Source organism: Carex rostrata, chromosome 7 (genome assembly GCF_964058835.1).
Source record: "Carex rostrata chromosome 7, lpCarRost1.2, whole genome shotgun sequence".
Classification (NCBI taxonomy): domain Eukaryota; kingdom Viridiplantae; phylum Streptophyta; class Magnoliopsida; order Poales; family Cyperaceae; genus Carex; species Carex rostrata.
In genome coordinates this window covers 6276547-6300034 of record NC_135924.1, presented here as the reverse complement: position 1 = coordinate 6300034, position 23488 = coordinate 6276547, and the positions used below count along the sequence as shown (strand labels likewise).

Genomic DNA, 23488 nt, shown 5'->3' with positions numbered 1-23488 from the left:
GATTTGACTATTAATATTAAAAAAAAATTACAGATCTGAAGTGTAGTTATGGTAGTTTGGTCCCCACAAACAGTTATAACAGTTTAGGTGCGGGTACTGTAGCGCGGGGACTCATATCAGCTTCCTTTACTTAATATTTCATATTGCTTTATGTCTGTTACTTTTTTTGTTACAGAAATAATAGACATAGTGACTAATTTGTGAATCCAAATTCCAAACAGAAAAACATATCTGAAAAACATATTATGAAAATTAGAGAGAAACAAGTTTTTAATTACTTTTCTAAAATGAGATCACATAATATTCATAATCAGTACACTTCAACATGTAAACAACAAACTTTACGAATATCGACACACAAAACAAATTGGCCAAGTAAAGCATGAACAATCAACAACCTAAAGTGCACAACCGGACGAACCACAGATCGCATTTCATATTCTCATGAGATCATTGATTGATCGAGCAAATTAACCAGAGATTTCGATTGCTTTCGCGTCAGGCTTCTTCACCTCCACCTTTGGCACAGTCACAGTGAGCACACCATTCTCCATGGCCGCCTTGACTTGGTCAACCTTCGCATTCTCTGGCAACCTGAACGTTCTCATGAACTTACCACTGCTGCGCTCCACACGGTGCCACGTGTCATTCTTTTCTTCCTTCTCCTTATTACGCTCTCCGCTTATTTTGAGCACATTACCTTCTTCCACTTCCACCTTCACCTCCTCTTTCTTGACCCCCGGAATGTCGGCCTTGATAATATGCGCTTCCGGTGTCTCCTTCCAGTCAATGCGAGCATTGGCGAAGGCAGAGGTTTCATTGTCGAAAGTGGCGAGAGAGCGATTGTTGTTGAAAGGGAAGCCCTGGAATGGATCCCAAACGTTGAGAGAGAAGGGATCGAAAATGTTGCTCCTGATGATTGACATTATTTAGTATAAGAAGAGATTATCAAGTAGGCTTGGATTTGAATTAAAAGTTGTTTTTGCTTCGCTTTTTTTACTTTGCCTTGTTATGAACAGATGGTGGTGCCTTTTGATTTGTTGCATATTTATAGGAAACGAATAGATTGCTTTAATCACTTGTCTGGAATGCTCCAGAAAAGAAATTATTATTGATAGAATAGTGTGGGAATTGCTAGAAAACTCTAGGTGCTGTCTGCCTGTCTCCCCTAACTAATTACTCTGGAAGCTGCTCAAAGGGTCTCCTTGTTTTCTATTTCATTTTTTTTATTTCATTTTGTTATCCTTCTGGATTTTTCGAAGTGGGAATTTGTTGATTGATTTTAAGCGGTGTGCACTCTCCATGTTTTAATATGAGCCCAATAGCCCTCTAATTCAATAAAAAAATAGGCCTACGGGCTACGGGCCATGTAAGAACCGAAAAAATAATTCAATAAAAATGGGTAGCTCTATTAGGACCTCAAAACAAAATTCCAATTTCCCTCTGTCGTTCAGATGCTGAAGCCACATTAATTAGTACTTGAACACATGTTTATTAAAGATAACAATTTTGAGAATTGGGATTCACAAGAATGAAGATAATTTTAACCATCTAGCCATCACATACCAATTTTGAAAAATCTAACAGAAAAAAAAGCTGCTTTCAAAAACAATGTAAATTATATTACTCCAAATGGCACCGAGCGCTGGCTGCCAAGGCCGCCTCAGCAAACAGGCCTGAGATTACCAAACTGAAACCGATTATGCAGCCAGGCCAAAGGCACTGCTATCAGTGGTCCCCATCCTTCGACATGTCCCGATTTGTGAACCCGACGCTTGTATGCTGCTGCAGTGAAGAGATTGCAGTAGAGACGATACAAATAGGTCTTGGAGTGATCGAGGGCACCTAAGAAGTTCATCCCTCTCCATTGCAGTGGCCTCTATAGACCAGTCTCTTAAACATAAACATAAAAGCTTGCATACTGGTAAAGAAAAATGCAGCTTTTGGTGCACTTTGTGGCTTGTAACTTGTGATGGATTTATCTGTGCTGGGGTTTGTTCCTAAAAAGCAAACATGTCAAGTAGCTACTAAATGAAGGAATGAACGAATTTTAGCCACCACTGGTAATCGGACAAGGCGGCCCCGTAAGCAAACATGTCGAGTAGCTACTAAATGAAGGAAAGAACGAGTTGATGTATGGACAAGACCTAAAATTCGGCTCGTTTTCAAATTAGACTTCATAAACAGGCTGAGTCGAACAAATTGTTTAGCGGCCCGCTGAGCAGGTCATTTCTACCATCCAAGCTGTATACCATAAGTTTCATCTACCTGTTAGTCTGTAACTCCTCGTGGACATAGTTTGTACCAGGCCGACCTGATTAATATTAGATAACAGTACAGAGCAGGTCAGTAACAATGCCGGTTACATTCCGATCCCTTTTTTTACAAAAGGAAACATTGTGAAAGCATCAACTGTTAAGAGTAATAAAATCACCTTCCCTTTCTAACAAAACCATTGCTCGAAAAAGAATAAATAGGAAATACAATAAAGATAAAACACAACTGCAAGAAACAACTTGCTCCATTACAAAAATTTCACAACGAATACAGGGCTTGCAGTAGCAAGTAATAACAAAAGATGTCATTTTTAGCTAAAGCAGTTGAGAAAATTAAAACTTGTTTATCAGTTCAACCTCTAAACCAATATATAAAACAAAGTAATTTGCAGTGCTACAGCAAGATGTCAAGCTTTAAGTCCTTATTTTTGTTGAACTGAAGGATAACAATTTTTTTAAGTCCATTGTCGTTTACTCTTTCTTTTACTGAACTAAAGAAAATTTATGGAGCCACCCCAAATAAAAGGAGGCAGCAGGAAGAAAATTTTACAATTCAATCATAACCCAAAATTAACAGATGGAAATCTCCTTTTCCTTGGCCTTGCACATGTCATCGGCCGACTTCGTAAATTTCTTTGTTATCTCATCAACCTGGTGAATGGCACCATCATTTAATGCTTCCAATTTTCTAAAACCAATTAAAGGTAGCCAGGAGAACCTAAACCTTCTCAATGGCAATTTTAGTGCAATATGCCTAAAAGAATCTAAATCTTCTCAATTGTGGTGCTGGGCAGTTTAACAGGCACAATGTAACTTGGAATTCTTTTTTTTTTTTTTTGATATATAACTTGGAATTCTACCAATAAGGCATCCATGTAGTAGGTACAAACCAAGCTGTACCAGTCTGTACCAATTCTGATACTATCTGACAGGCACTGTGAGAGAAGGCCAATATGGTAATCTTGTACCCCAATAACTACCTGGTACATTAATTCTTAACATGGTATTATTGAAAAGGAATAGTGAGGTACACACTTCCTTTTCTAGCCTCTTCACATCATCCTTTGACATGCTTGAGGCAGACTTCTTGATTGTATCCAACGCCTGAAGAAGGAGAATATTAATTAAATAAAGAGGCTATCTTTAGATGTACCGTCAGTCTGTCATAATTTCCAAAAATAATAGCTAGAATATTGTGCCAAAATTTATCTCCCTGGTCTGCTGTCATAATATGAGCGAGGAATAACAGGAATTTCATTCCAGTAATTGAAAAAATAACCGGAATCGGAATCAGTCCTATTACTACAACTTGAGGGCCATGAGCGCTGATGCTATACACAAAAGTGACAGCACATTTTGGAGTAGCAATTTTGGCAAAAAATTAACATCAAGACCACTTCCTAAATTTGCTGCACTCACTAAAATAAAAATCAGGAAGAGCTTTCCCCATTGTTTCCAACAGAATAAAAATTAAAAAACGGTGCGAATCTACTGCATTGGAAAGGGGTGCTTAGCTATCCCTGTGATTTTAATTTTTATTAATTATATAATAAATAAATTGAATTTTTTTTAAAAGTTTTTATATGCTTCAGCCCCCCTTCATAAAATGCTAAATGTGTGTTTGTAGCCTAGTGGTTAGAATTCCTCATTGTGGTTGTGGAGTGGAAACTGAGTTCAAATCCCACTGCCACACATTTTGCATCATGCTTACGTTTCATCCCCCCCCTCTCCCCAACCACCAATCAAACTATTCTAGTTCCACCCCTGATTAAAAAACCACAAAAGTGTTTAGACTTCTACCTCTCTTAAGGGGTTGTATTACTACAATTTTACTTAACCAAAGAGAATAACTGAGAATTATTATGACTGCTGCTTGTGTAATTCACTATTCTTAGCAGAGGTAGTAAGTACCTTTTGGCGGGCTCTCCTGATACTTTGTTTCATATCTTCAGCCGATTTAGCAACCAACTTGCATAATGCCTAGATTAATGTTTCAAACTAAAATAACTAATGAAAAATCAAGCCGAAAGGATGAAATATTTCTCAAAAAGAACCACACCTGTACACTCTCCTTTGTCAGTCTGAAAATCAATAAAGAACAAAGTGAGGTAGACATGTCAGAGTAGTTTAATAGCATTTATTTGTTAAAAACTATTATTGAATTGGGGCTCAGGAAAACATTAATTTATGTGGTACTATACACCAGTAGCAGATGAAAATCTAAAATTGAAAATCAAGGTTCAATTTCATATACCCTACAAAACAAGAAAAACATGCATATGCATACTAAATAGAGTACATATCAAGTAAACACTTAAAAGAACGTACAGATTCCTTCACCCCTCAAAAAAAAAAAAAACAATTTATCTAAACTAAGCTAGAACAAAGTAGGCCTAAACTTCCATCGAAACTCAAAGACAAAGGGTATGGGCAATAATTTCTGTGCTTTAGGGGTATACATGATATATTTCTTGTTTTGCATGGGTACTTATGATATTAAACATTTTGACGGGTACAAATAAAATAATTCCTGAACTTAAGAATATACTCACCGGGGAATAGGAACAATAACCCGTTGCCCATCAACTCTAGGATTAATACCCAATGGAGATGATATAATTGCATGCTCCACTGACTTCACTGACTGAGCATAATAAATGGAAATAATTAAACCAAATATTTTTCTCACGAAGTTATGATCTCTTTCTTCAAAATTTTATAATTAGGTGCTTACACTAGGATCATATGGTGTAACAGATAAAGTCTGGGGATCAATGACAGAAACAACAGCAACTCTGTTTAATGTCATCTTCACACCTCCACTATCTACAATTATATGATCGAGCATACCTATGTAGTAGAAAAGTTATTGAACAAACCAACTCAGCCAAGAGAAAACCCACAGATAGAAATTATAGATATATTATGGTGAGAATTACCTGCTTGGGCTCGTCCAGTTCGAAGCTTGCTAAGCTCCCGAGCTAAAGCAACAACTGCTGCCTCCATTTGTGACGTGGCAGCCGACTTGACAGCTGGCCCAATGGTAGCAAGAGCTTGAACTGTATCCCCTTCATCTTGTTCTTCTGTAAAAACATTTAAAAATATATATTATCAATACTCAAACTAATGAAACAATAAAGAACATGGAAAATAAATAACGGCCACTTGCTTTGCTTCCTTCCTTTGGCAAAACCTCTACGATCCGAGAAGTTGAAACCACCCAGGCCGCCATTGAACCCTGGATTGGGGTGTGATGTTTCGTCTGAGAATGAATTGGAAATGAGGCTGGTTTGAGAAGAGAGTCCGCTAAAGTGACGAGCACCGTAGAGGGAGAGCAGGCCTCTCGACGCAAGCGCTCGCCTGAGACAGATTGCCATTGCCAGGGTTTAAGGTTTTGCTGAGGTTGGCTGCTTACTGGTGTAACAGAGCCAGACACATGGAAGACTTTTTGCACGGTTGGATTTCGGCCCTGAATATTAACAGCCCAAAAACGAGAGAGCGTTGGCACCTGGCAGAGATACAGGTGAGAAATTGAAAAACATCAAAATGTTCCAATTTTTCTTCTCAGATTATGTTTCACATTGTTATATGTTTAAAGTTCAAACAATTAATCTAAACGGTTCAATATGAACTTCATATCAAAATATATTTTGAAAAATAAAATTTTATATTTTTTAGAAAATATTTTACTATCTGTTTTAGATAGGTACAAAATCACTGCTTTTCAAAAAGTTCTAAATAATCCAAAAATAATATTTTTTTATCAATCTAAAAAATACTAAATAACTTAAAAAATATATATAATTTTGTCTCTAAACACATTTTAATATAAAATTTATGTTGAGATGTTCAAATTAGTCATTTAAACTTTAAAAATAAAATAATGATGTGAGGCGTCACTGGGACAGAATACAATAAGACATTTTAATCTTACTACCAACATGGTTCATATGTCCATCAATTCATAATTTGAGCAGTCAAAATTAAACTATGGATTGTGTCTTCTAAAAATCAAGTACTCTTCATATTTCAATTGTGTCCAGATCATGGACGGATGGACAAATGAATCGTGTTTTCCTGCCCACATGTGGGTGAATCTGCATCATCTCAGGTAAAATGACTAAATCCATACCGTTCTTTAAACTCTGACACGAATATCAAAACGGATTCCTATAGTTACAAAAAGCACCGGATTTTATAGCCCGGCTGGAACTAAATCCAGACCATTCTTTTCCGTGCAATAGTACAGTTACATGATGGGATACGGATTCCCGGTGTACAGGATTCGGTTCCCAGAATGGGAGTACTTATTACTTAATGATTATGGGTTTACCCCCTACAGAGGAGCTTCTTAGATTCCGTGGCTTTTTTGGGTGCAGTTTGGAGAATTGGATCAAGCTAAGGAATGAGACAATGACCAATTGAATTAATTGAATCATGTCTCCTGCACAAGCATTGTACCAATTGTCCCTTTCTAAAAATACAGATTGCATCAATTTCCTGTCTCATGTCAATTAATTAACATATTAATTAACCTGCATCATGTCTCCTGTCTCTTGTTTTTTCAGCTTCAAAATTCATCAATTGTTACCAGTTTTCGAGTTGCATGATAGGAATCAGGACACATAATTAATGTACGATTTTAAACAGTATGAATCAGGAGACATCAAAATCCATCAATTTTCGGAGACATAGGAATCAGGAGTCATCTTTTGTTTACCCTTTTATGCAATTCAACCAAGATACTGAATAAGAAAGTCTATCGTATCAAAAGAATTAAAACTTAAAAAAAAAAAAAAACAAGTTCTTACAAAAAAAAGAGCACCTTTACTAATTATTTCGGAGAGCTGGAGAAGTGGAGATAGGACGCGAGGTGGTTGGAGTCACGATTTAGGGTTAGGAGCGAGCGGAGTAAGGCCTGGCGTTTGGCAAGAAAACGCGTGAGACAGACAGAGAATAGGAGCGGGAGGAGGCGGGGTTAGGGTTTCACTGGTGGTGCAGTGGTGCGCGTCGAGAGAGAAGATGCGATCGTGAGAGAATAGAGAGAGCGCTCAGGGGTTTGGGAGGGTTTACGCAAGTACGCAACTGGAGGGGCCCAATTTGGACGAAAATTTTCGGATCTGATCTTCTGATCTGTGCGGTTTCCAAAGAAAATCCAATGGCTTAAAACTTGATTGTTCCATAAGTCAGCCTCTCTCTCTATATAGAGTTTGGCTAGAATAATTTTAGTGTTATTTCAATCTATATAACACTAACTCTAAAATATATCAAATCGACTTCAAACGATGAATTCAAACCGTTCAAACCGATCTACTTTATTAGTTGTGCGTTTACATGCAAAATTTATAATTTTTCGAATTTATTTAGTATTAAGTCAAGCGGTCAAATGTGTGAGTTTTTAAATTAATTTTAATACATTAATTTTTCAATATAGAATAATTTTAGTGTTATTTCAACCTATATAACACTAACTCTAAAATCTATCAAATCGACTTCAAACGGTGAATTCAAACCGTTCAAACCGATCTACTTCATTAGTTGTGCGTTTACATGCAAAATTTATAACTTTTCGAATTTATTTAGTATTAAGTCAAGCGGTCAAATGTGTGAGTTTTTAAATTAATTTTAATACATTAATTTTTTAATATTTTTGCCGCTTGATTTGATACTAAAATAACTCGAAAATATAAAAAATTTGTATGTAAACGCATCACTCATAATGTAAATTGGTTTGAACGGTTTGGATTAGTCGTTCGAAGTCGATTTAATAGATTTTAGAGTTGATGTTATATAGACTGAAATGACACTGATATTATATTAGTGATATTGCTATATCCGACCTATTGTTTTGACCAATTTCAGTACCACAACACGAACTTTGAGCCATTAAATAACATCTATTATAATGATTATGCGTAGAATTGGTACTGCTGTGCTTTCATTCTTATCTTGCAGGAAAATTGGTGAAATCAAGCGAATTGCTGAAGTTAAGAGACCTTGATGCGACCCTCATCAGACTTGACGCGAGGCGCATCAACCACTCAGAGCCGCACCAGCAGGTCGCAGCACCACTGCATGCGAGGCGCATCCATCACACTCCGATGCGGGTCGCAACAGTGGTGATGCGGGTCGCATCGCGAGCTTCCAGAGCAGACAGCAAAGGCCAAATAAGGGCCCAGAATTGAAGCAACCGTTTTGAAAGGTCTATAAATAGACCACCTCTGTCACCAGAGAGGGAGTTCCGAATTTGAAGATTCAAATCCTCAAGAATTGGAGTGTTGATCAAGAAAGAAGGGAAGATCCTTGCTAGATTGCTACATTGGGTTCTATCATGATCTCTTCTCTTCTCTCTTCTTTTATGATGTTGCTTGAGTAGATCTTTCTTGTTTCTAGGGTTGATGTAGTCTAAAGCTTTGATTGTATGAATTGCATTTGAATTTGAGTTGTTCTTGTGATCAATTGATTGAGTATTATTCTTTCATTGCTTGATTTTGATTGTTTGAATCTTGATTGTCTATTGTTGAATGTTTCTTGCATCTCTTCTAATTTCTTGACTTGATCCTTCTTGCAATTGAATCAAGCACATAAGGTAGGTTAGAAATCTGAAAAGATAGATCAATTGAACCGAAAGGTGAGATTTTCATTTATTGAGAGATAGTGGATACCTTTAGCAAACCGATCAATTGACTTAGATTGAACATGAATAAACGAGAGTTGAAAGTTGTAGATCTAAGAAGGTGAAATTGCAATTCCTTACTAGGTTTCTGGTGCTAATAAACGAGAGTTGAGGCTCAGGAATCGTACGTAGGGTCAGTAGATCTTTGCACAATCGAATAACTCAGAAACAGATGCAATGCTGCATTCACTCGAGGGCCATGCGAGTCGCATGGGAGACCATGCGGGTCGCATCAGAGATGATGCGAGTCGAGTGAGGGTCCAGAGAGGCAAAGCTGAGGATGAAATCTGAAACCCTGGAAACATCCTTTTAAACTTGACTGAAACAAACATTTATTTTCTTTTGCAATCTTTTGTTATTGAATTGAGAAATTGAAACGAATTCAAACCAAACTTTTCACTTCTAGTACCTAACTCGGATTTGTAGGAATTTAGAATCGAATTAAACCGTCCTTGAGGATCGATACCTTATTATACTATACGGATAGGGTTGTGCACTTGCAACCTTAGACGAGAGTAGATTCAAGGTTTAAACTGGTACAGCTAGCTGTACCTGAGACTTTGTAGCATACCTTTGTAAGCAAACAATTAGCCAAAAGGCCCAAACTCCTTTATATATTTAACTATCATAGAATTTGTGTTTATTAGCTTTTTTTTTTTAATAAAAGTTATTAAAATAATGAATGAGTGCTTGGTAAGTTGGATAGGATTAAATTTGAGCTCCGCTAAGGAATCCTCCTCGGTACTGTAATAGAGAATTTTTTAGAATTAGTGGATTTGGACCTTTCTTTTTAACTTGGCACAAATCTCAAAGCCTAATAATATTGCCCCCTATGCTAGTCCAAATCTCAAAGCAGATGGAAGTTAATCTCAAATCGTAAAGTGAGGAGAATCTTTTACAGTACCTGAGAGGATACGTTTTCTAAGGAAGAGGTGTTCAGCAACAAAAAGTTAAGAAAGTGCAAATTTAGCTTTCTTAACGAGCCTCTCAAGTCCTTAATGTTAGATAATGCTCTTCATGCTCGTCTCTCTAGGCTAGCGATCTAGCTAAAGCCGATCTTATTGTTATAGGTAATTATATAAAATTTAATAATATAATAATATTTTGAGCAATAATTAGTGAGTATTTTTGTTATTAAGTGTAGTATCTTTGTTATAAAAAAATATATCAAACATATTACTTTTATTTGCATATCTCGTTTCTTAATTAAATAATTAAATTTGTTGGAAGATATATTTTTATTTTTGAATTCTCTTGTTTTATAAAAATAAAACAATTTAGTTGAAATTGATTGCACTTTTTTTTTAATTAGTAATGTCATTGTATATGTGCAAAATAAATGAGTTTTGATGTTTTTTTTTTGTAAAATATAATAAAATTAATTATTATACTACTATTATTCGTTATTCAACCACTACCGTTTTGTTACCTGATAATTTTAACGGGTAAGTATAGGATAGGATAAGATCAATTCTTAATGGATAAAAATATAATATATGTAAGATCATTCTTAGTGAATATGAGTTCGAAAATGCTTCTATTTTATCCATGTCGTACCATTGATGCCCCCATGTCACAAAAAGACAGTCCTAGACTCCTAGCGCCAGCATCTGGATCTAGACAACAGTTTGACCCACAATTGATGTGTTAATTATCGTCGAAATTAATCATATCTAGAAAATTGAGGAGAGAATCTTGTTGGGTTTCGGGGTAACCAAAACCCGTTTAGGCTTAAGCTGTGGAAAGAACGTAAAACAAAAGTTTTACTTCTAACTTAAACCAAGGATTAAACGGGGTATGTCAGGAAACTTTCCAAGGCGGTCCACCTTTAGTATTCCTTTGGCATCAAAATCCAATTTAATCCTTTTACAGATCTACTCCATGATTGATTTCTAAAACTTTAATCTACTTACCAATTAAATAGATTAATATAACATATTTATACCTTGTTTCCAAATCACAGTTGGAATGCAGACCGGGCGAGTAGAGCTACATCATGGGAATGATTCTCCTCGGAGCACCAAACGTATGGTGCCTCTATAGGTTATCCACCAGGACTAACCAGAGAGCGGTTTATTTTTTTTACCAGAAATACCGTAAACTGCAGAATTCTGTAAAAACACTATTCATGGGGAAAAGATGAAAACCTGTAAACACGAATTTTTGGTTACTCAGTTTCATCAATAAGCAAAACTAAAATACCGCGAAATTCAGGAAAACACTATTCATCGATCTCGTAAATATACTTCACAACAACCCGCAAGATTATACGTCAACTACGTATAACTTTCTTTTCTCAACCGAAATACTATTTGGGAGAGAAATCGAGAAAGAGAGAAAATACCGATTCATTTCAACACGAAACGATACGAGTGAATTAGTGGTTTTTCTCTCTACCCCTCCACCCCTATTTATAGGGTTAAGGGTCGGTTGCTAAAAGACCGAAATACCCTCGGGTGGATAAGGATGATGACGTGTCATCTGGATAAGACTGATGACGTGTCATGGGGATAAGGATGACATGTGAAAAGACCAAAATGCCCTTGGTCAAAATCAATATCCATATAATTATTCTGAACAATTATATTTCTTGCGGTTGTTGTTTCAGTAACTTTTATACAACGTATTGTGTACGTTTATAAATTAACCGTTGTTTTTGCTTGTCATCTTATATGACATTTATAATTTAATTATAACACGTATAATTAATTATAACCATCTTACTATTGATCATAACCAATTTATAATCAATCACAATAAGATTCTCCGATTAACTCCTATATGGTGTGACCCAATAGGATCTGTGTTATGTTGGTAAATAGAATTAAAACTGTTTTAACTTCTATAATCATGAGAGGCATCTGGCAAAACGCATCATGACCATCCAATTACACATATGATAATGTACAGTACAATATCACGATCCAGTAAACAATTTACTTGTGTCAGTTCTTTTGTCACATAGCTATCAGATCAGTTTCAAGGTAGATGTGTGTCATCCTTGCTAACTTAATATTTTCTTGATCTTGAGCAGATTATCAAATATAATTACTCTTGTAATTATACCGCATGCAGATAATCTAACTCTACCAAGGGGCCTAGTGATGCTATAGCTCGTACAAAATACGAGGGACAATAGTACTTTTGGTAAACCATCACTTCCTCAGCATAAGTTATGTATGCCGAAGAGCTACCGTTATAGCTACTTTTTACAGATAGCGTTAGGTAACAGTCACAGATACATCTCTTATGTAGGAAAAATGAATACCTCATATTTTAGAACTTAACACTGAATGAAAGCATTAATGACACGAACACAATTCCGTATAATGTTTCATTCGGGGTCTGTCAGATATCATGTTCCTGGAACATATATCTATGTGATTAAAATGACAACTCCTTGTCTATGGTCTGTAAAACTTGACCATCATTTAATCCACATACTAACCTTATCGTGGTAATTAGTGTTCCTGCTAATTACCTTAGTCAGTGACTTTTTAGAGTATATATCATCTATATTATGAAGTTTCACAATTCCAGTCATGAACTCAAAATGATTCATAAATACAATAATACTCAAGGCAACAAAATGATATTAATCATCCAATTCATGAACAAAGTTTTATGATAAACTATCGTATTATTGACTTCTATATTATTACACTAACAAATCTATCATGAGTTTTTGCCATATGCACTTCATTTTTGCAATTACAGATGCATTGGTTGAGTAATTGAGTGCAAGATTCATTACACTACAAAATTAAAATTTGCAGATAAAATTGGTTTTACTTCCTCCATTTTTAACAATTAAATCGAGAAATTGATTATACAATAAAGCCTTCAATATTGGTAATAACTTATTTTTGTAACAATTAAATTATGGACTAAAAATAATGGAGAGAACTACATTAATTTTGGATATATATATATATATATTCCCAAATCAATATATATAAATATCAGTGTTTTAAATAGCGCGCTATAGCGCCGCTATAGCGTTTTCTGACCAAAAAAGCTATGGCGCTATGCCCAAATAGCGCCGCTATAGCGCGCTATAGCGCCGCTATTTGAGCATAGCGCGATTTTTTTAACCCGTACGCTATTTCGCGATAAACGCTATTTAAACCATTGATAAATATATATGGATTCCCTTGAATGGTAAGAAGCAAGGTTTGGAAGAATGTACACGTCGACAACGTTTTCTGTTATTATTGCAACATTTGCCTACGGGTTTCCAACCAAAAAAAGAAAAATTGCTCCCTTCTGATAAAAATATAAATCTTAATTAGCAAATTATTATTCTGAATAATACAAGATTAACACTCTTTTATATTACTCCTATTAGTATTCTTTTCACAATTTGCATACATTAACTCAAACGACATTATTTTTATTTTATTTTATGAAGAGCAGAGGAAGGGAGAAAATTCTCATTATAATTTTTTATTTGGTTGGATATTCAATAGAAAGGTGAGGTTAATAGAAATTACTACTTTTTTTTTACCTTTTTAAACTTTATAGAACTTATATTTTACTAATCTTAAAATTAAAGTACAATAGATAAATAAGATGACAGAAGAGAAGTTATAAAATATATTGTAACATTCCTTCCTATTTCGTTCCCCCTCTCGTGTGAACCATGGTGCAAAATATTCTGAAGCCTTGTAAGTTTTAACAAAGGATAATATACAAGCTGAAGTTATCATCAAATAGGAATCAGGTGTTATATTAAAATATTACAAGGTTACAAAAGAAACTTTTCACCTTGAATCTGGACCGTTCGATCAGAATCCAAGCCAATCAAATCCGAGGTGGATTTCTCTGCTTCTTCAATATTCGTGTCTAAGAGTATTGAACGGTTGGGATATAAACTTAAAATTTGAGTTACCTTTAGCCTTTAGATAAGAATTCAGACGGTCTGACTAGTGAGAACCTGTTTGAGTTCATCACGTTTATTCTCTCTCCTAGGGTTTTCTCACTGATCCGAGCTTCGTTTCAGGTAAATTTCCAATTTCTCAGTTTATCTTATTCGCTTCGTTTTATTACTCGCGACAGGGCTTTTCCTGTTGCTGAATAGCCGCGCCGGGAGCACATTTTCTTCGCATTTCCTATAACATTGCACTGTAATTTTTTCTAAGCTGAGTCGGGTAATAGTTCTTTTTTTTCTAGATAAAGAAACATGCCTTGCCTTTGCGGTTATAATTTTTTAGTTCGCTCCAAATAAAAAATGATCTGTTAAATAATTGGGATTTTTTGTGTGTTAATACCGTATTCAGCTGCTATTTGATTTGCGTAGTAATGAAAATGTTATTCTGTTTTGAGTTTTTTATTTTACCCTCAATCAGGAGTGGGAGTGGCAGTATTAATTGTTAGTCAATTTGTTTTTAATTTTGTTTAATTTTATAGCAGATATTGTTCTGATGCTCATCAACCTGTTTAAACATACACTAAAGTCTAAAAGATAAGTTGGGATTTTTGTGTAAACATCTTATTCTAATTAAACGTGCATTAATTCTTGTAGTGAAAAAAGGTCATCTAGGTTTTGAATTTTAAACTTCAATTACCTATATATAGGGTCCACTTGTTTGTGTGATAAAAGGAAAGTGTGATATTGTTCATAGGTTTGTTATTGATATCAATTTTGTATCACTGGGTTTTGTAATTGTTCCCTTCATGAGACTGTTTACAGTATTCTTGTAAGTTGGTACTTGTTTAGCTTTATCCTCAGCACAATTCTAATTAATCTATGTCTGTGAACTTAACATCTGAAACCTGTAGTTTAAAACTCCAGGTTTGACTATGAACATGACTTCAGTTTTTGGAACTAGTTCATTACACAAGAAATTATCAGAAGAAAAATGTTGCATAGTTTATGCATGTTTTCCTTCTCTGTTTTTTTGCACAAAAAACACAATATAGTTAGCTTGTTCAATATTGGTATTATATTTGGGCCTTGACTAAATTTCTTCTGCTTTTACAGACCTTATCTCTAGTAGAGAAATAACCAATGTAAATTGTTAATACTTGATAGTGTTGTATTAGTATCATCAGTAGTAAATTTTGACTTTTGCTATACACGGTTCCCTTTATAAACAGCAAAATTACATCTCTTTGATATATATTGGAGGTATATCTGTTTATATATATGCTGTTTTTTATTTGACTACTTTTTGTATGTAATTTCTTCTGCCTCATTAAGCAGCTTGATTCTCATAAGTTGTTTATTCTTCATGCTCGTCTCTCTCTGCCAACTGGATCATGCATGATTCTGATATCAGTAGTAAAAAGTGCAGCCAGCATCTTTCATATTTTTCTCATGTAAAGAGTTTGTTTTTTAGAATTGTTTTTCTTGTCTTTGACAATGCAGCAAGCTGCTCAGTTCCTGATGGCAGATTCGAAGAAGAGAGCGGCCTTTACACAACTCACTAGAGATGACCCTGATCCAGATGACAATGAACCTGAACCTGAAATGGGATCCTTTAAGAAGGCTAGTGAAGAGGTTATGGCAACCCGAAGAATCGTTAAAGTAAAACGTGCCCCTCAACAAGCAGCCCCATCGGTGAATCCTTTTTCAGGTATTCGCTTGGTCCCACCTACTGCAGATTCCACTTCCCATGAAACCGAAATAATTGATACTAAAAATGTTGGTGAAAGTAAAGAGACTGAGAAGATAGGTCAAAATGAGAATGAGACGATCAAAACTTCACAAAATGGGGATGTGGAAAATGGAGAGGGGAAGGAAATTGTAAAGGAAAATAAAAATGAAGACAAGTCCAGTATTGAGACAGGTGAAGAAGGTAAGGCGGCGGAGGCTGAGAATACTTCCAAGATTGGTAAAGAGGAGGTGAAAGAGAATGATGGTTCTGCTTCTAAGGAAGATGTAGAGAGTAAAACTGAAAGCCAAAAGGAAACTGGAAATGAACATGAGAGCAAAGCGGGTGAGAAAGAGACAGTACCAGATCAAGCTGGCTCGATGAATTCATTTGGGCAGTTGTCCAGTGGTCAAAATGCATTCAAGGGGCTTGCTGGTACAGGTTTCTCAACTTCCTCTTTCTCTTTTGGCTCGGTTTCAACTGAGGGTTCCGCACCCATTTCAACCTTCTGTAATGCTGGATCTGTTTTCGGTTCCAAACCTGATTCCTCCTTGAAGGAGGTACCAATTGAGACAGGAGAGGAGAATGAGAAGACGGCATTCACAGCTGATGCAGTGTTATTCGAGTACCTTCAAGGAGGCTGGAAGGAAAGAGGAAAGGGGGAAGTGAAATTAAATCTACCAGTTTCTGACAAAGATAAAAAACCTAGGTTGGTTATGCGTACAAAGGGCAATTATAGGCTTGTTTTAAATGCAAGTCTATATCCTGACATGGCACTGAAGGATATGGATAAGAAAGGGGTTACTTTTGCATGTTTAAATAGTGCGGGTGAAGGGGAGGCGGGGTCAGGGTTTTCGACTTTTGCCCTAAAATTTAGGGAAGGTGATATCAGGGATGACTTCAGCGGAGTTGTATCTGCACACAAGGGTGAGAAGAAGAAAGAGGAAGCTGATGCTGTGTTGAAGAATCCTGAGAATTCAGAAATCTAATGAGTAGATATATTTTCAAAGTTGCTTTTCGGAACCTACCACCTTTTAGATAAATTTGTACCTGGGTCTTATTAATCATATGGTTTGGAATATATATTTGTTGAACATAGTCAGAGTATGTTCCTGAGGTCCTTTTTTATGATATATATCTTGAAAAGAAAAAGGTGAGATGGATTTTGAGTTGTTTTATTTCTCAGAGGAAACCCAAACTTTTTTGTATTTATTTCTCAAATAGACATTTTGAACTAATTAGTCAGTGCAATCCTCAAATGTTTGTCCTATTTGTGTGATGTAAGTACCTATACCCTCACATTCGAACGTCACTTAAATTTCATTACCTTGGCAAAAAATCTCAAAAGTTTTCCAAATTTCAGCATTATTAACCAGCAAATGTGAAAATAATTATAAAAGAACTTTTGTAATAGTTCTTCCATTAGTATGTCAAAATATTAAAATACCAAAATTCAGCATTATTAACCAGCAAATGTGAAAATATTAAAATATCAAAAGTTTTTGTACTAGTTCTTCCATTAGTTACTGAAATATTAAAAAAAAATAACTTTAAAAAAAAAAGTAATTATACAACTGTAAAAATTTAATTTTTGAATTGAGCTTGACCCTTGGTGGTTTTTGCAATCCTAAGGAGCAGAATTCATATCCAGAATATCCAATAGATCACTTGACAGGAACACTGCACCAGCCTGCTTGGACTGTACCATGCGCTTCTGCCAGCATAGCCCCAGATGACAAAATGGCTCTGGGGGAGTGGCGCATGTCATACAAAATTTTTCTTCTTTTCCTCCAAGTCCTTCAACTTCCATGCTTCTGGAAGCTTCCATCTCGGTCGAATCTGAAAGTGCTGTTGATGTTTCTGATTGAACAGTAACCTCCTCTTTTTTTAGTGCCCTTTCAAGTTCATCTTTAAGGTGTTTATCGGATGCGTCCAATTCCTAGAGAAAAAAAAATCCCATCTTATCACTTAGTTATGATTCTCTCTTCGTTGTTTTCAAGCCTATAAACTTCCAGGTTACAATTCTGGTACAGAATACACAACCTGCTATGGTTATAGTGCATGCTTGACCACAATAGTAATTAAGGCCTTTTGCATATCAAAGTGCTGATTAAGGCTACTCTGAGTTGATTGCATTAACCGGGGCTACTTTGTCTCAATTGTGGCTTAATTACATGACTGAACGCAAGTTGTGGGTCTCATGCATGTCTTAGCATCACAATCAAGGATAGTTCTAGCTAAGTTCATGCAAAACTGAAAAATGGAGGAACTAAAATAAGATTCAGGACCAACTGTACAAGATAGGAACAATTCTAACTTAAAAAGGATAAACTGTATGATTAAGAGTAAACTAAGACCTTAAGGCAAAGTAGTAATTATCAGACCTCAAGTTTTGTTTGAAGCATGTCAGCCTCCTGTACTTTCTCATAAATTTTTTGTCGACAGCTTGATATAGTCTTTTCATAAGAAAAATTCTTCTCTTGCGGAGCAATTTCTCTTTGTTGAGCCTAGAAATTTTAAAAATCAAGCCAGTTGAATAAAATTCCCAAGGTTTTGGAATCATTTAAGTCGGACAGGTCAGTACAGGTGTGAGCAGGTTAGTACTGGATGGCATGGTACATGTATCAATTAGACTGGTTTCATCCCTTGTTTCCTCTATGCTTTTCTTATTCTCTGACATTTTTCAGTGCTGGATTCCATCGGAGTAGGATTAAAAAAATGATCATGACTCAATTTAAACAAATTTGCACATTGAAGGATAACTCAATTGAAGCATAAGGGTTATGGTAAAACTGTCAACTGAAGAACCATTCATCGAGCAAGTTGGAATTGAGGTAAATTGGTAGAACTGCCTCAAATTAAGTGTAATTGTACAATTAACAATTGGTGTGGGCAAGGAGGTTAAATTTAGCCTGAATGAACGCTGCAGCAGGTGTGATCCATCATCCATGACAAGAATGAACAAATCATCTAATTACAATGAACAGATAAATTTAACCCGTCGGCTGGATGATGGATCACACCTGCTGCAGCGTTCATTTATTTGCATCAGCTAGTCCCGTGCCCGTATGCATCAGCTTTTTGTTTATTTGGATGTTTTTGTCACCTGTCGGTGTGAGAACGGGTTAAATTGAAGGTTAGGCCATGTAAAATTGTGCAACTGAGGGTCAATTGAAACAAAATTGGTCAGATTAAGTCTAACAGGACAATTTGATCTGTACTTAATTGGGATAAATATTACCTTGGTTGGTTATTCATGGTTTTACCATTGATATGACTACTTAATAGAGGTAGTTAGGAAGTTCGTTAGTGATAACAATATTATTAGCACTAACGAACTTCCTAACTACCTCTATTATTAGCACTAACGAACTTCCTAACTACCTCTATTACTACTAGAAGTCATTATTATTTTGGTTTGTTTAGTTCTTATTTTCTATCGTGTTCACATGGAAGTTCTTCAGTTTTGTGTAATTGCAAAATTTAGTATATTGGAAATGCTTGGGTTAAATTTAGGTGTGATTATCTACTTTTTTGGTTTTTTAATGTATCTATAAGTAGTAGTTAGTTGGTATGTTATTACTCTAACATGTCTGATTTTGTTGTTTATTTATTTTCAGGATCTGGACCCAACCTTTTCAGGAACTCGTGAATACAGACTGCTGACTGTAAGCGTTTTTATTTACTGTCGTTTTGCCCTATATTTACTTCTACACAGTTCTTTATGCTTTATCTGGATGCCTTCGATTCCATTGTGCAAAACATGAGGTTATTCAAATCCCAACACTACAATTTCTAGTTCTCTGTATTATCAAACTGTTGTTATGAAAAATATGTACTTGTATCACACAAATAGGACAAACATTTGAGGACTGCACTGACTAGTTAGTTCAAAATGTCTATTACAGAAATAAATGCAAAAAAGGTTTCCCTCTGAGAAATAAAACAACTCAAAATCCATCTCACCTTTTTCTTTTCAAGATATATCATAAAAATGACCTCAGGAACATACTCTGACCATGTTCAACAAATATATATATTCCAAACCATATGATTAATATGACCGAGGTACAAATTTATCTGAAAGGTGGTAGGTTCCGAAAAGCAACTTTGAAAATATATCTACTCGTTAGATTCTTTTGGAGAATTCTCAGGATTCTTCAACACAGCATCTGCTTCCTCTTTCTTCTTCTCACCCTTGTGTGCAGATACAACTCCGCTGAAGTCATCCCTGATGTCACCTTCCCTAAATTTTAGGGCAAAAGTCGAAAACCCTGACCCCGCCTCCCCTTCACCCGCACTATTTAAACAGGCAAAAGTAACCCCTTTCTTATCCATATCCTTCAGTGCCATGTCAGGATATAGACTTGCATTTAAAACAAGCCTATAATTGCCCTTTGTACGCATAACCAACCTAGGTTTTTTACCTTTGTCAGAAACTGGTAGATTTAATTTCACTTCCCCCTTTCCTCTTTCCTTCCAGCCTCCTTGAAGGTACTCGAATAACATTGCATCAGCTGTGAACAACGTCTTCTCATTCTCCTCTCCTGTCTCGATTGGTACCTCCTTCAAGGAGGAATCAGGTTTGGAACCGAAAACAGATCCAGCATTAGAGAAGGCTGAAATGGGTGCGGAACCCTCAGTTGAAACCGAGCCAAAAGAGAAAGAGGAAGTTGAGAAACCTGTACCAGCAAGCCCCTTGAATGCATTTTGACCACTGGACAACTGCCCAAATGAACTCATCGAGCCAGCTTGATCTGGTACTGTCTCTTTCTCACCAGCTTTGCTCTCATGTTCATTTCCAGTTTCCTTTTGGCTTTCGGTTTTACTCTCTACATCTTCCTTAGAAGCAGAACCATCATTCTCTTTCACCTCCTCCGTACCAATCTTGGAGGTATTCTCAGCCTCCGCCGCCTTACCTTCTTCACCTGTCTCAATACTGGACTTGTCTTCATTTTTGTTTTCCTTTACAATTTCCTTCCCCTCTCCATTTTCCACATCCCCATTTAATGAAGTTTTGATTGCCTCATTCTCATTTTGACCTATCTTCTCAGTCTCTTTACTTTCACCAACATTTCTGGTATCAATTATTTCGGTTTCTTGGGAAGTGGAATCTGCAGTAGGTGGGACCAAGCGAATACCTGAAAAAGGATTCACCGATGGGGCTGCTTGTTGAGGGGCACGTTTTACTTTAACGACTCTTCGGGTTGCCATAACCTCTTCACTAGCCTTCTTAAAGGATCCCATTTCGGGTTCAGGTTCATTGTCATCTGGATCAGGGTCATCTCTAGTGAGTTGTGTAAAGGCCACTCTCTTCTTGGACTCTGCCATCAGGAACTGAGCAGCTTGCTGCATTGTCAAAGATAAGAAAACAATTCTAAAAAACTCTTTACATGAGAAAATATGAAACATGCTGCACTTTTTACTATTGATATGAGAATCATGATCCAAAGTAGTCAAATCAAGAACAGCATATATATAAACAGATATACCTCCAATATATATCAAAGAGATATACTTTTGCAGTTTATAAAGGGAACCGTGTATGCAAAGTCAAAATTTACTACTGATGATACTACACTATCAAGTATTAACAATTTACATTGGTTATTTCTCTACTAGAGATAAGGTCTGTAAAAGCAGAAGTACTTTAGTCAAGGCCCAAATATAGTACCAATATTGAACAAGCTAACTATATTATGTTTTTTGTGCAAAAAAAGATAGAAGTAAAACATGCATAAACTATGCAACATTTTTCTTCTGATAATTTCTTGTGTAATGAACTAGTACCAAAAACTGAAGTCATGTCCATAGTCACCACCCAGAGTTTTAAACTACAGTTCAGATGTTAAGTTCACAGACATAGATTAATTAGAATTGTGCTGAGGAAAGCTAAACAAGTACCAACTTACAAGAATACTGTAAACAGTCTTTCAAGCTTAATGTACAACATGAAGGAACAATTACAAAACCTAATTATACAAAATTGATATCAATAACAAAACTATGAACAATATCACACTTTCCTTTTATCACACAAACAAGTGGACCCTATATATAGGTAATTGAAGTTTAAAACTCAAAACCTAGATGACCTTTATTCACTACAAGAATGCACGTCTAATTAGAATAGGATGTTTACACAAAAATCCCAACTTATCTTTTAGTGTACGTTTAAACAGGTTGATGAGAATCACAACAATATCTATCTGCTATAAAACTAAACAAAATTAAAAACAAATTGACTAACAATTAATACTGCCACTCAACTCCTGATTGAGGGTAAAATAAAAAAAAACTCAAAACGGAATAACATTTTCATTACTACGCAAATAGCAGCTGAATACGGTATTAACACGCAAAAAACCCCAATTATTTAACAGATCGTTTTTTGTTTGGAACAAACTAAAAAATTATAACCGCAAAGACAAGGCATGTTTCTTTATCTAGACAAAAAATGAACTATTATTATAGGAAATGCGAAGAAGTGAAAGAAACCTGGAGGCGCTCTTAGGGAGTGAAAGCGGAGCGGAGGCGTCGAGGCTAGGTCAGATCAAGACCGGTAGAAAGAGAGAGAACGAGAGAGGTCTGGGAGGCCCTCCGACTGTCATGCGGGCTGCTAATTGGACAAATCTGTCCGTGGACAACCGGGCCGAACAAATATCGGGCAAAGTTTGGACGGGCTGTGATATGAACGGACTCAATAACCAGTTCAGATTCAATTGAAATGAAGGGGTACGGACCGGTCACGGACCGAATATGGACAATAACCGAACTTTGTTGGGTTCATGAATTATACGGCCGCACGTTGCAGACTAATTCAAACCATTTAAACCGATTTATTTTAGAGTGATACGTTTACATGCAAAAAAATATTTTGTTCGAGCTATTTTAATATCAAGTCAAACAGTTAAAAATGTTAAAAAATGAATGCATTAAAAATTATTTAAAATCTTCTACATTTGACCGTTTGATTTGATACTAAATAAATTCAAAATAAATATAAATTTTGCATATAAACACACAACTGATGAACGGATCGGTTTGAACGGTTTGAATTTATCATTTGAAGTCGATTTGATAGATTTTGAAGTTAGTATTATACAGGCTGAAATGACACTCATGTCATACTAGCTAGACTCTTTATATTTACTATTGAGATATAAGGAATTAGACCTCAGAAGATGACCATGAACCGGTATAGAAAATAGATCAGCTAGCATTCAAATTATAGCTGTTATAGCTAAATTAGATGCCTAGCTAATTAATCCTTGTAATTAGGCAAATATACAAAATCCAATATATTAGGAAACTGTATAACGATTATTTTCACCAATAGCCTATAAATACATATGTACAACCAATGTAATTGAGAAGAAGAACAAGTTAATACAAAATTCATTTATGTCCTAAAATATTTCATGGTATCAGAGCATAGAAACCGATACCAGTAATTGGTACATAACTACAACCAATAACGCAACTCAAAAAAACCCAAAAATAATAGAAGTAACCAGAGGCAACAATGACAAAAAACAGATCAGCCTCAATAGAAGACAATACCATAGCAAAATTAACAGGTATTATTCTCAATGGTAAAAATTACCTCCTATAGGCCAGAGTAGCAATGATAGCTCTCAAAGGTACATATGGGTATGTCACAGGTGATGGAAAGAAATCAAAAGAAAATTCAGAGGCATGAGAGAAATGTGATGGTCAAATCATGACCTCAATTTTAAATTCCATAGAATCCAATTATAGTGAGCAATTTTTATACTTAGATACCTAAGTACAAATGTGGCAACAAATCAAATAGAAGTTTGATAAACAAAATAACTTTGCACGCATATTTCAAATCAAACAAGACATTCGAATCTCCTGCCCCCAGAGTCACTGTTAGTGGGTCTCCTAAATTCTAAACCCTAAATCCGGCCCCACCC

The 23488-nt window shown here is 35.7% G+C and overlaps 4 protein-coding genes and 1 long non-coding RNA gene across 5 annotated transcripts; 1 reads left to right on the top strand and 4 right to left on the bottom strand.

Moving 5' to 3' along the window:
- Nucleotides 1-252: 252 nt before the first annotated feature.
- Nucleotides 253-1040, bottom strand: LOC144557591 (16.9 kDa class I heat shock protein 2-like). The gene has a single exon (XM_078306187.1). It carries the CDS (start codon nucleotides 924-926, stop codon nucleotides 471-473), a length of 456 nt encoding a protein of 151 aa, XP_078162313.1. The 5' UTR covers nucleotides 927-1040; the 3' UTR covers nucleotides 253-470.
- A 1636-nt stretch (nucleotides 1041-2676) lies between these two features.
- Nucleotides 2677-7324, bottom strand: LOC144557459 (uncharacterized). The gene is made up of 9 exons (XM_078306031.1): nucleotides 7102-7324; nucleotides 5446-5784; nucleotides 5216-5359; nucleotides 5011-5126; nucleotides 4829-4920; nucleotides 4336-4357; nucleotides 4188-4256; nucleotides 3312-3380; nucleotides 2677-2927 (listed from the first exon to the last, which is right to left on the bottom strand). Exons 2-9 carry the CDS (start codon nucleotides 5651-5653, stop codon nucleotides 2847-2849), a joined length of 801 nt encoding a protein of 266 aa, XP_078162157.1. The 5' UTR covers nucleotides 5654-5784; nucleotides 7102-7324; the 3' UTR covers nucleotides 2677-2846.
- A 6552-nt stretch (nucleotides 7325-13876) lies between these two features.
- On the top strand, nucleotides 13877-16728 carry LOC144557451 (nuclear pore complex protein NUP50A-like). Its single transcript, XM_078306022.1, has 2 exons — nucleotides 13877-13954; nucleotides 15323-16728. The coding sequence occupies exon 2, from the start codon at nucleotides 15341-15343 to the stop codon at nucleotides 16535-16537; it is 1197 nt and encodes a 398-aa protein (XP_078162148.1). The 5' UTR covers nucleotides 13877-13954; nucleotides 15323-15340; the 3' UTR covers nucleotides 16538-16728.
- A 306-nt stretch (nucleotides 16729-17034) lies between these two features.
- LOC144556959 (uncharacterized) lies at nucleotides 17035-18539 on the bottom strand. The gene is made up of 3 exons (XR_013512525.1): nucleotides 17933-18539; nucleotides 17319-17487; nucleotides 17035-17074 (listed from the first exon to the last, which is right to left on the bottom strand). It is a non-coding gene; the product is annotated as an uncharacterized LOC144556959 (long non-coding RNA).
- A 950-nt stretch (nucleotides 18540-19489) lies between these two features.
- LOC144557449 (nuclear pore complex protein NUP50B-like) lies at nucleotides 19490-22189 on the bottom strand. Its single transcript, XM_078306021.1, has 2 exons — nucleotides 22047-22189; nucleotides 19490-20897 (listed from the first exon to the last, which is right to left on the bottom strand). Exon 2 carries the CDS (start codon nucleotides 20877-20879, stop codon nucleotides 19671-19673), a length of 1209 nt encoding a protein of 402 aa, XP_078162147.1. The 5' UTR covers nucleotides 20880-20897; nucleotides 22047-22189; the 3' UTR covers nucleotides 19490-19670.
- Between the last annotated feature and the right edge of the window lie 1299 nt (nucleotides 22190-23488).

What these genes read in the sequence shown, in the direction of transcription:
- LOC144557451 (XM_078306022.1), top strand. Translation starts at nt 15,341, where the DNA reads ATGGCAGATTCGAAGAAGAGAGCGGCCTTTACACAACTCACTAGAGAT.
- LOC144557459 (XM_078306031.1), bottom strand. Translation starts at nt 5,653, where the DNA reads ATGGCAATCTGTCTCAGGCGAGCGCTTGCGTCGAGAGGCCTGCTCTCC. An exon ending in TGCCAAAGGAAGGAAGCAAA is followed by an intron (nt 5,360 to 5,445) that starts GCAAGTGGCCGT and finishes ATGTTTTTACAG; the next exon opens with AAGAACAAGATGAAGGGGAT. An exon ending in TGAAGAGGCTAGAAAAGGAA is followed by an intron (nt 2,928 to 3,311) that starts GTGTGTACCTCA and finishes GCCATTCACCAG; the next exon opens with GTTGATGAGATAACAAAGAA.
- LOC144557591 (XM_078306187.1), bottom strand. Translation starts at nt 926, where the DNA reads ATGTCAATCATCAGGAGCAACATTTTCGATCCCTTCTCTCTCAACGTT.
- LOC144557449 (XM_078306021.1), bottom strand. Translation starts at nt 20,879, where the DNA reads ATGGCAGAGTCCAAGAAGAGAGTGGCCTTTACACAACTCACTAGAGAT.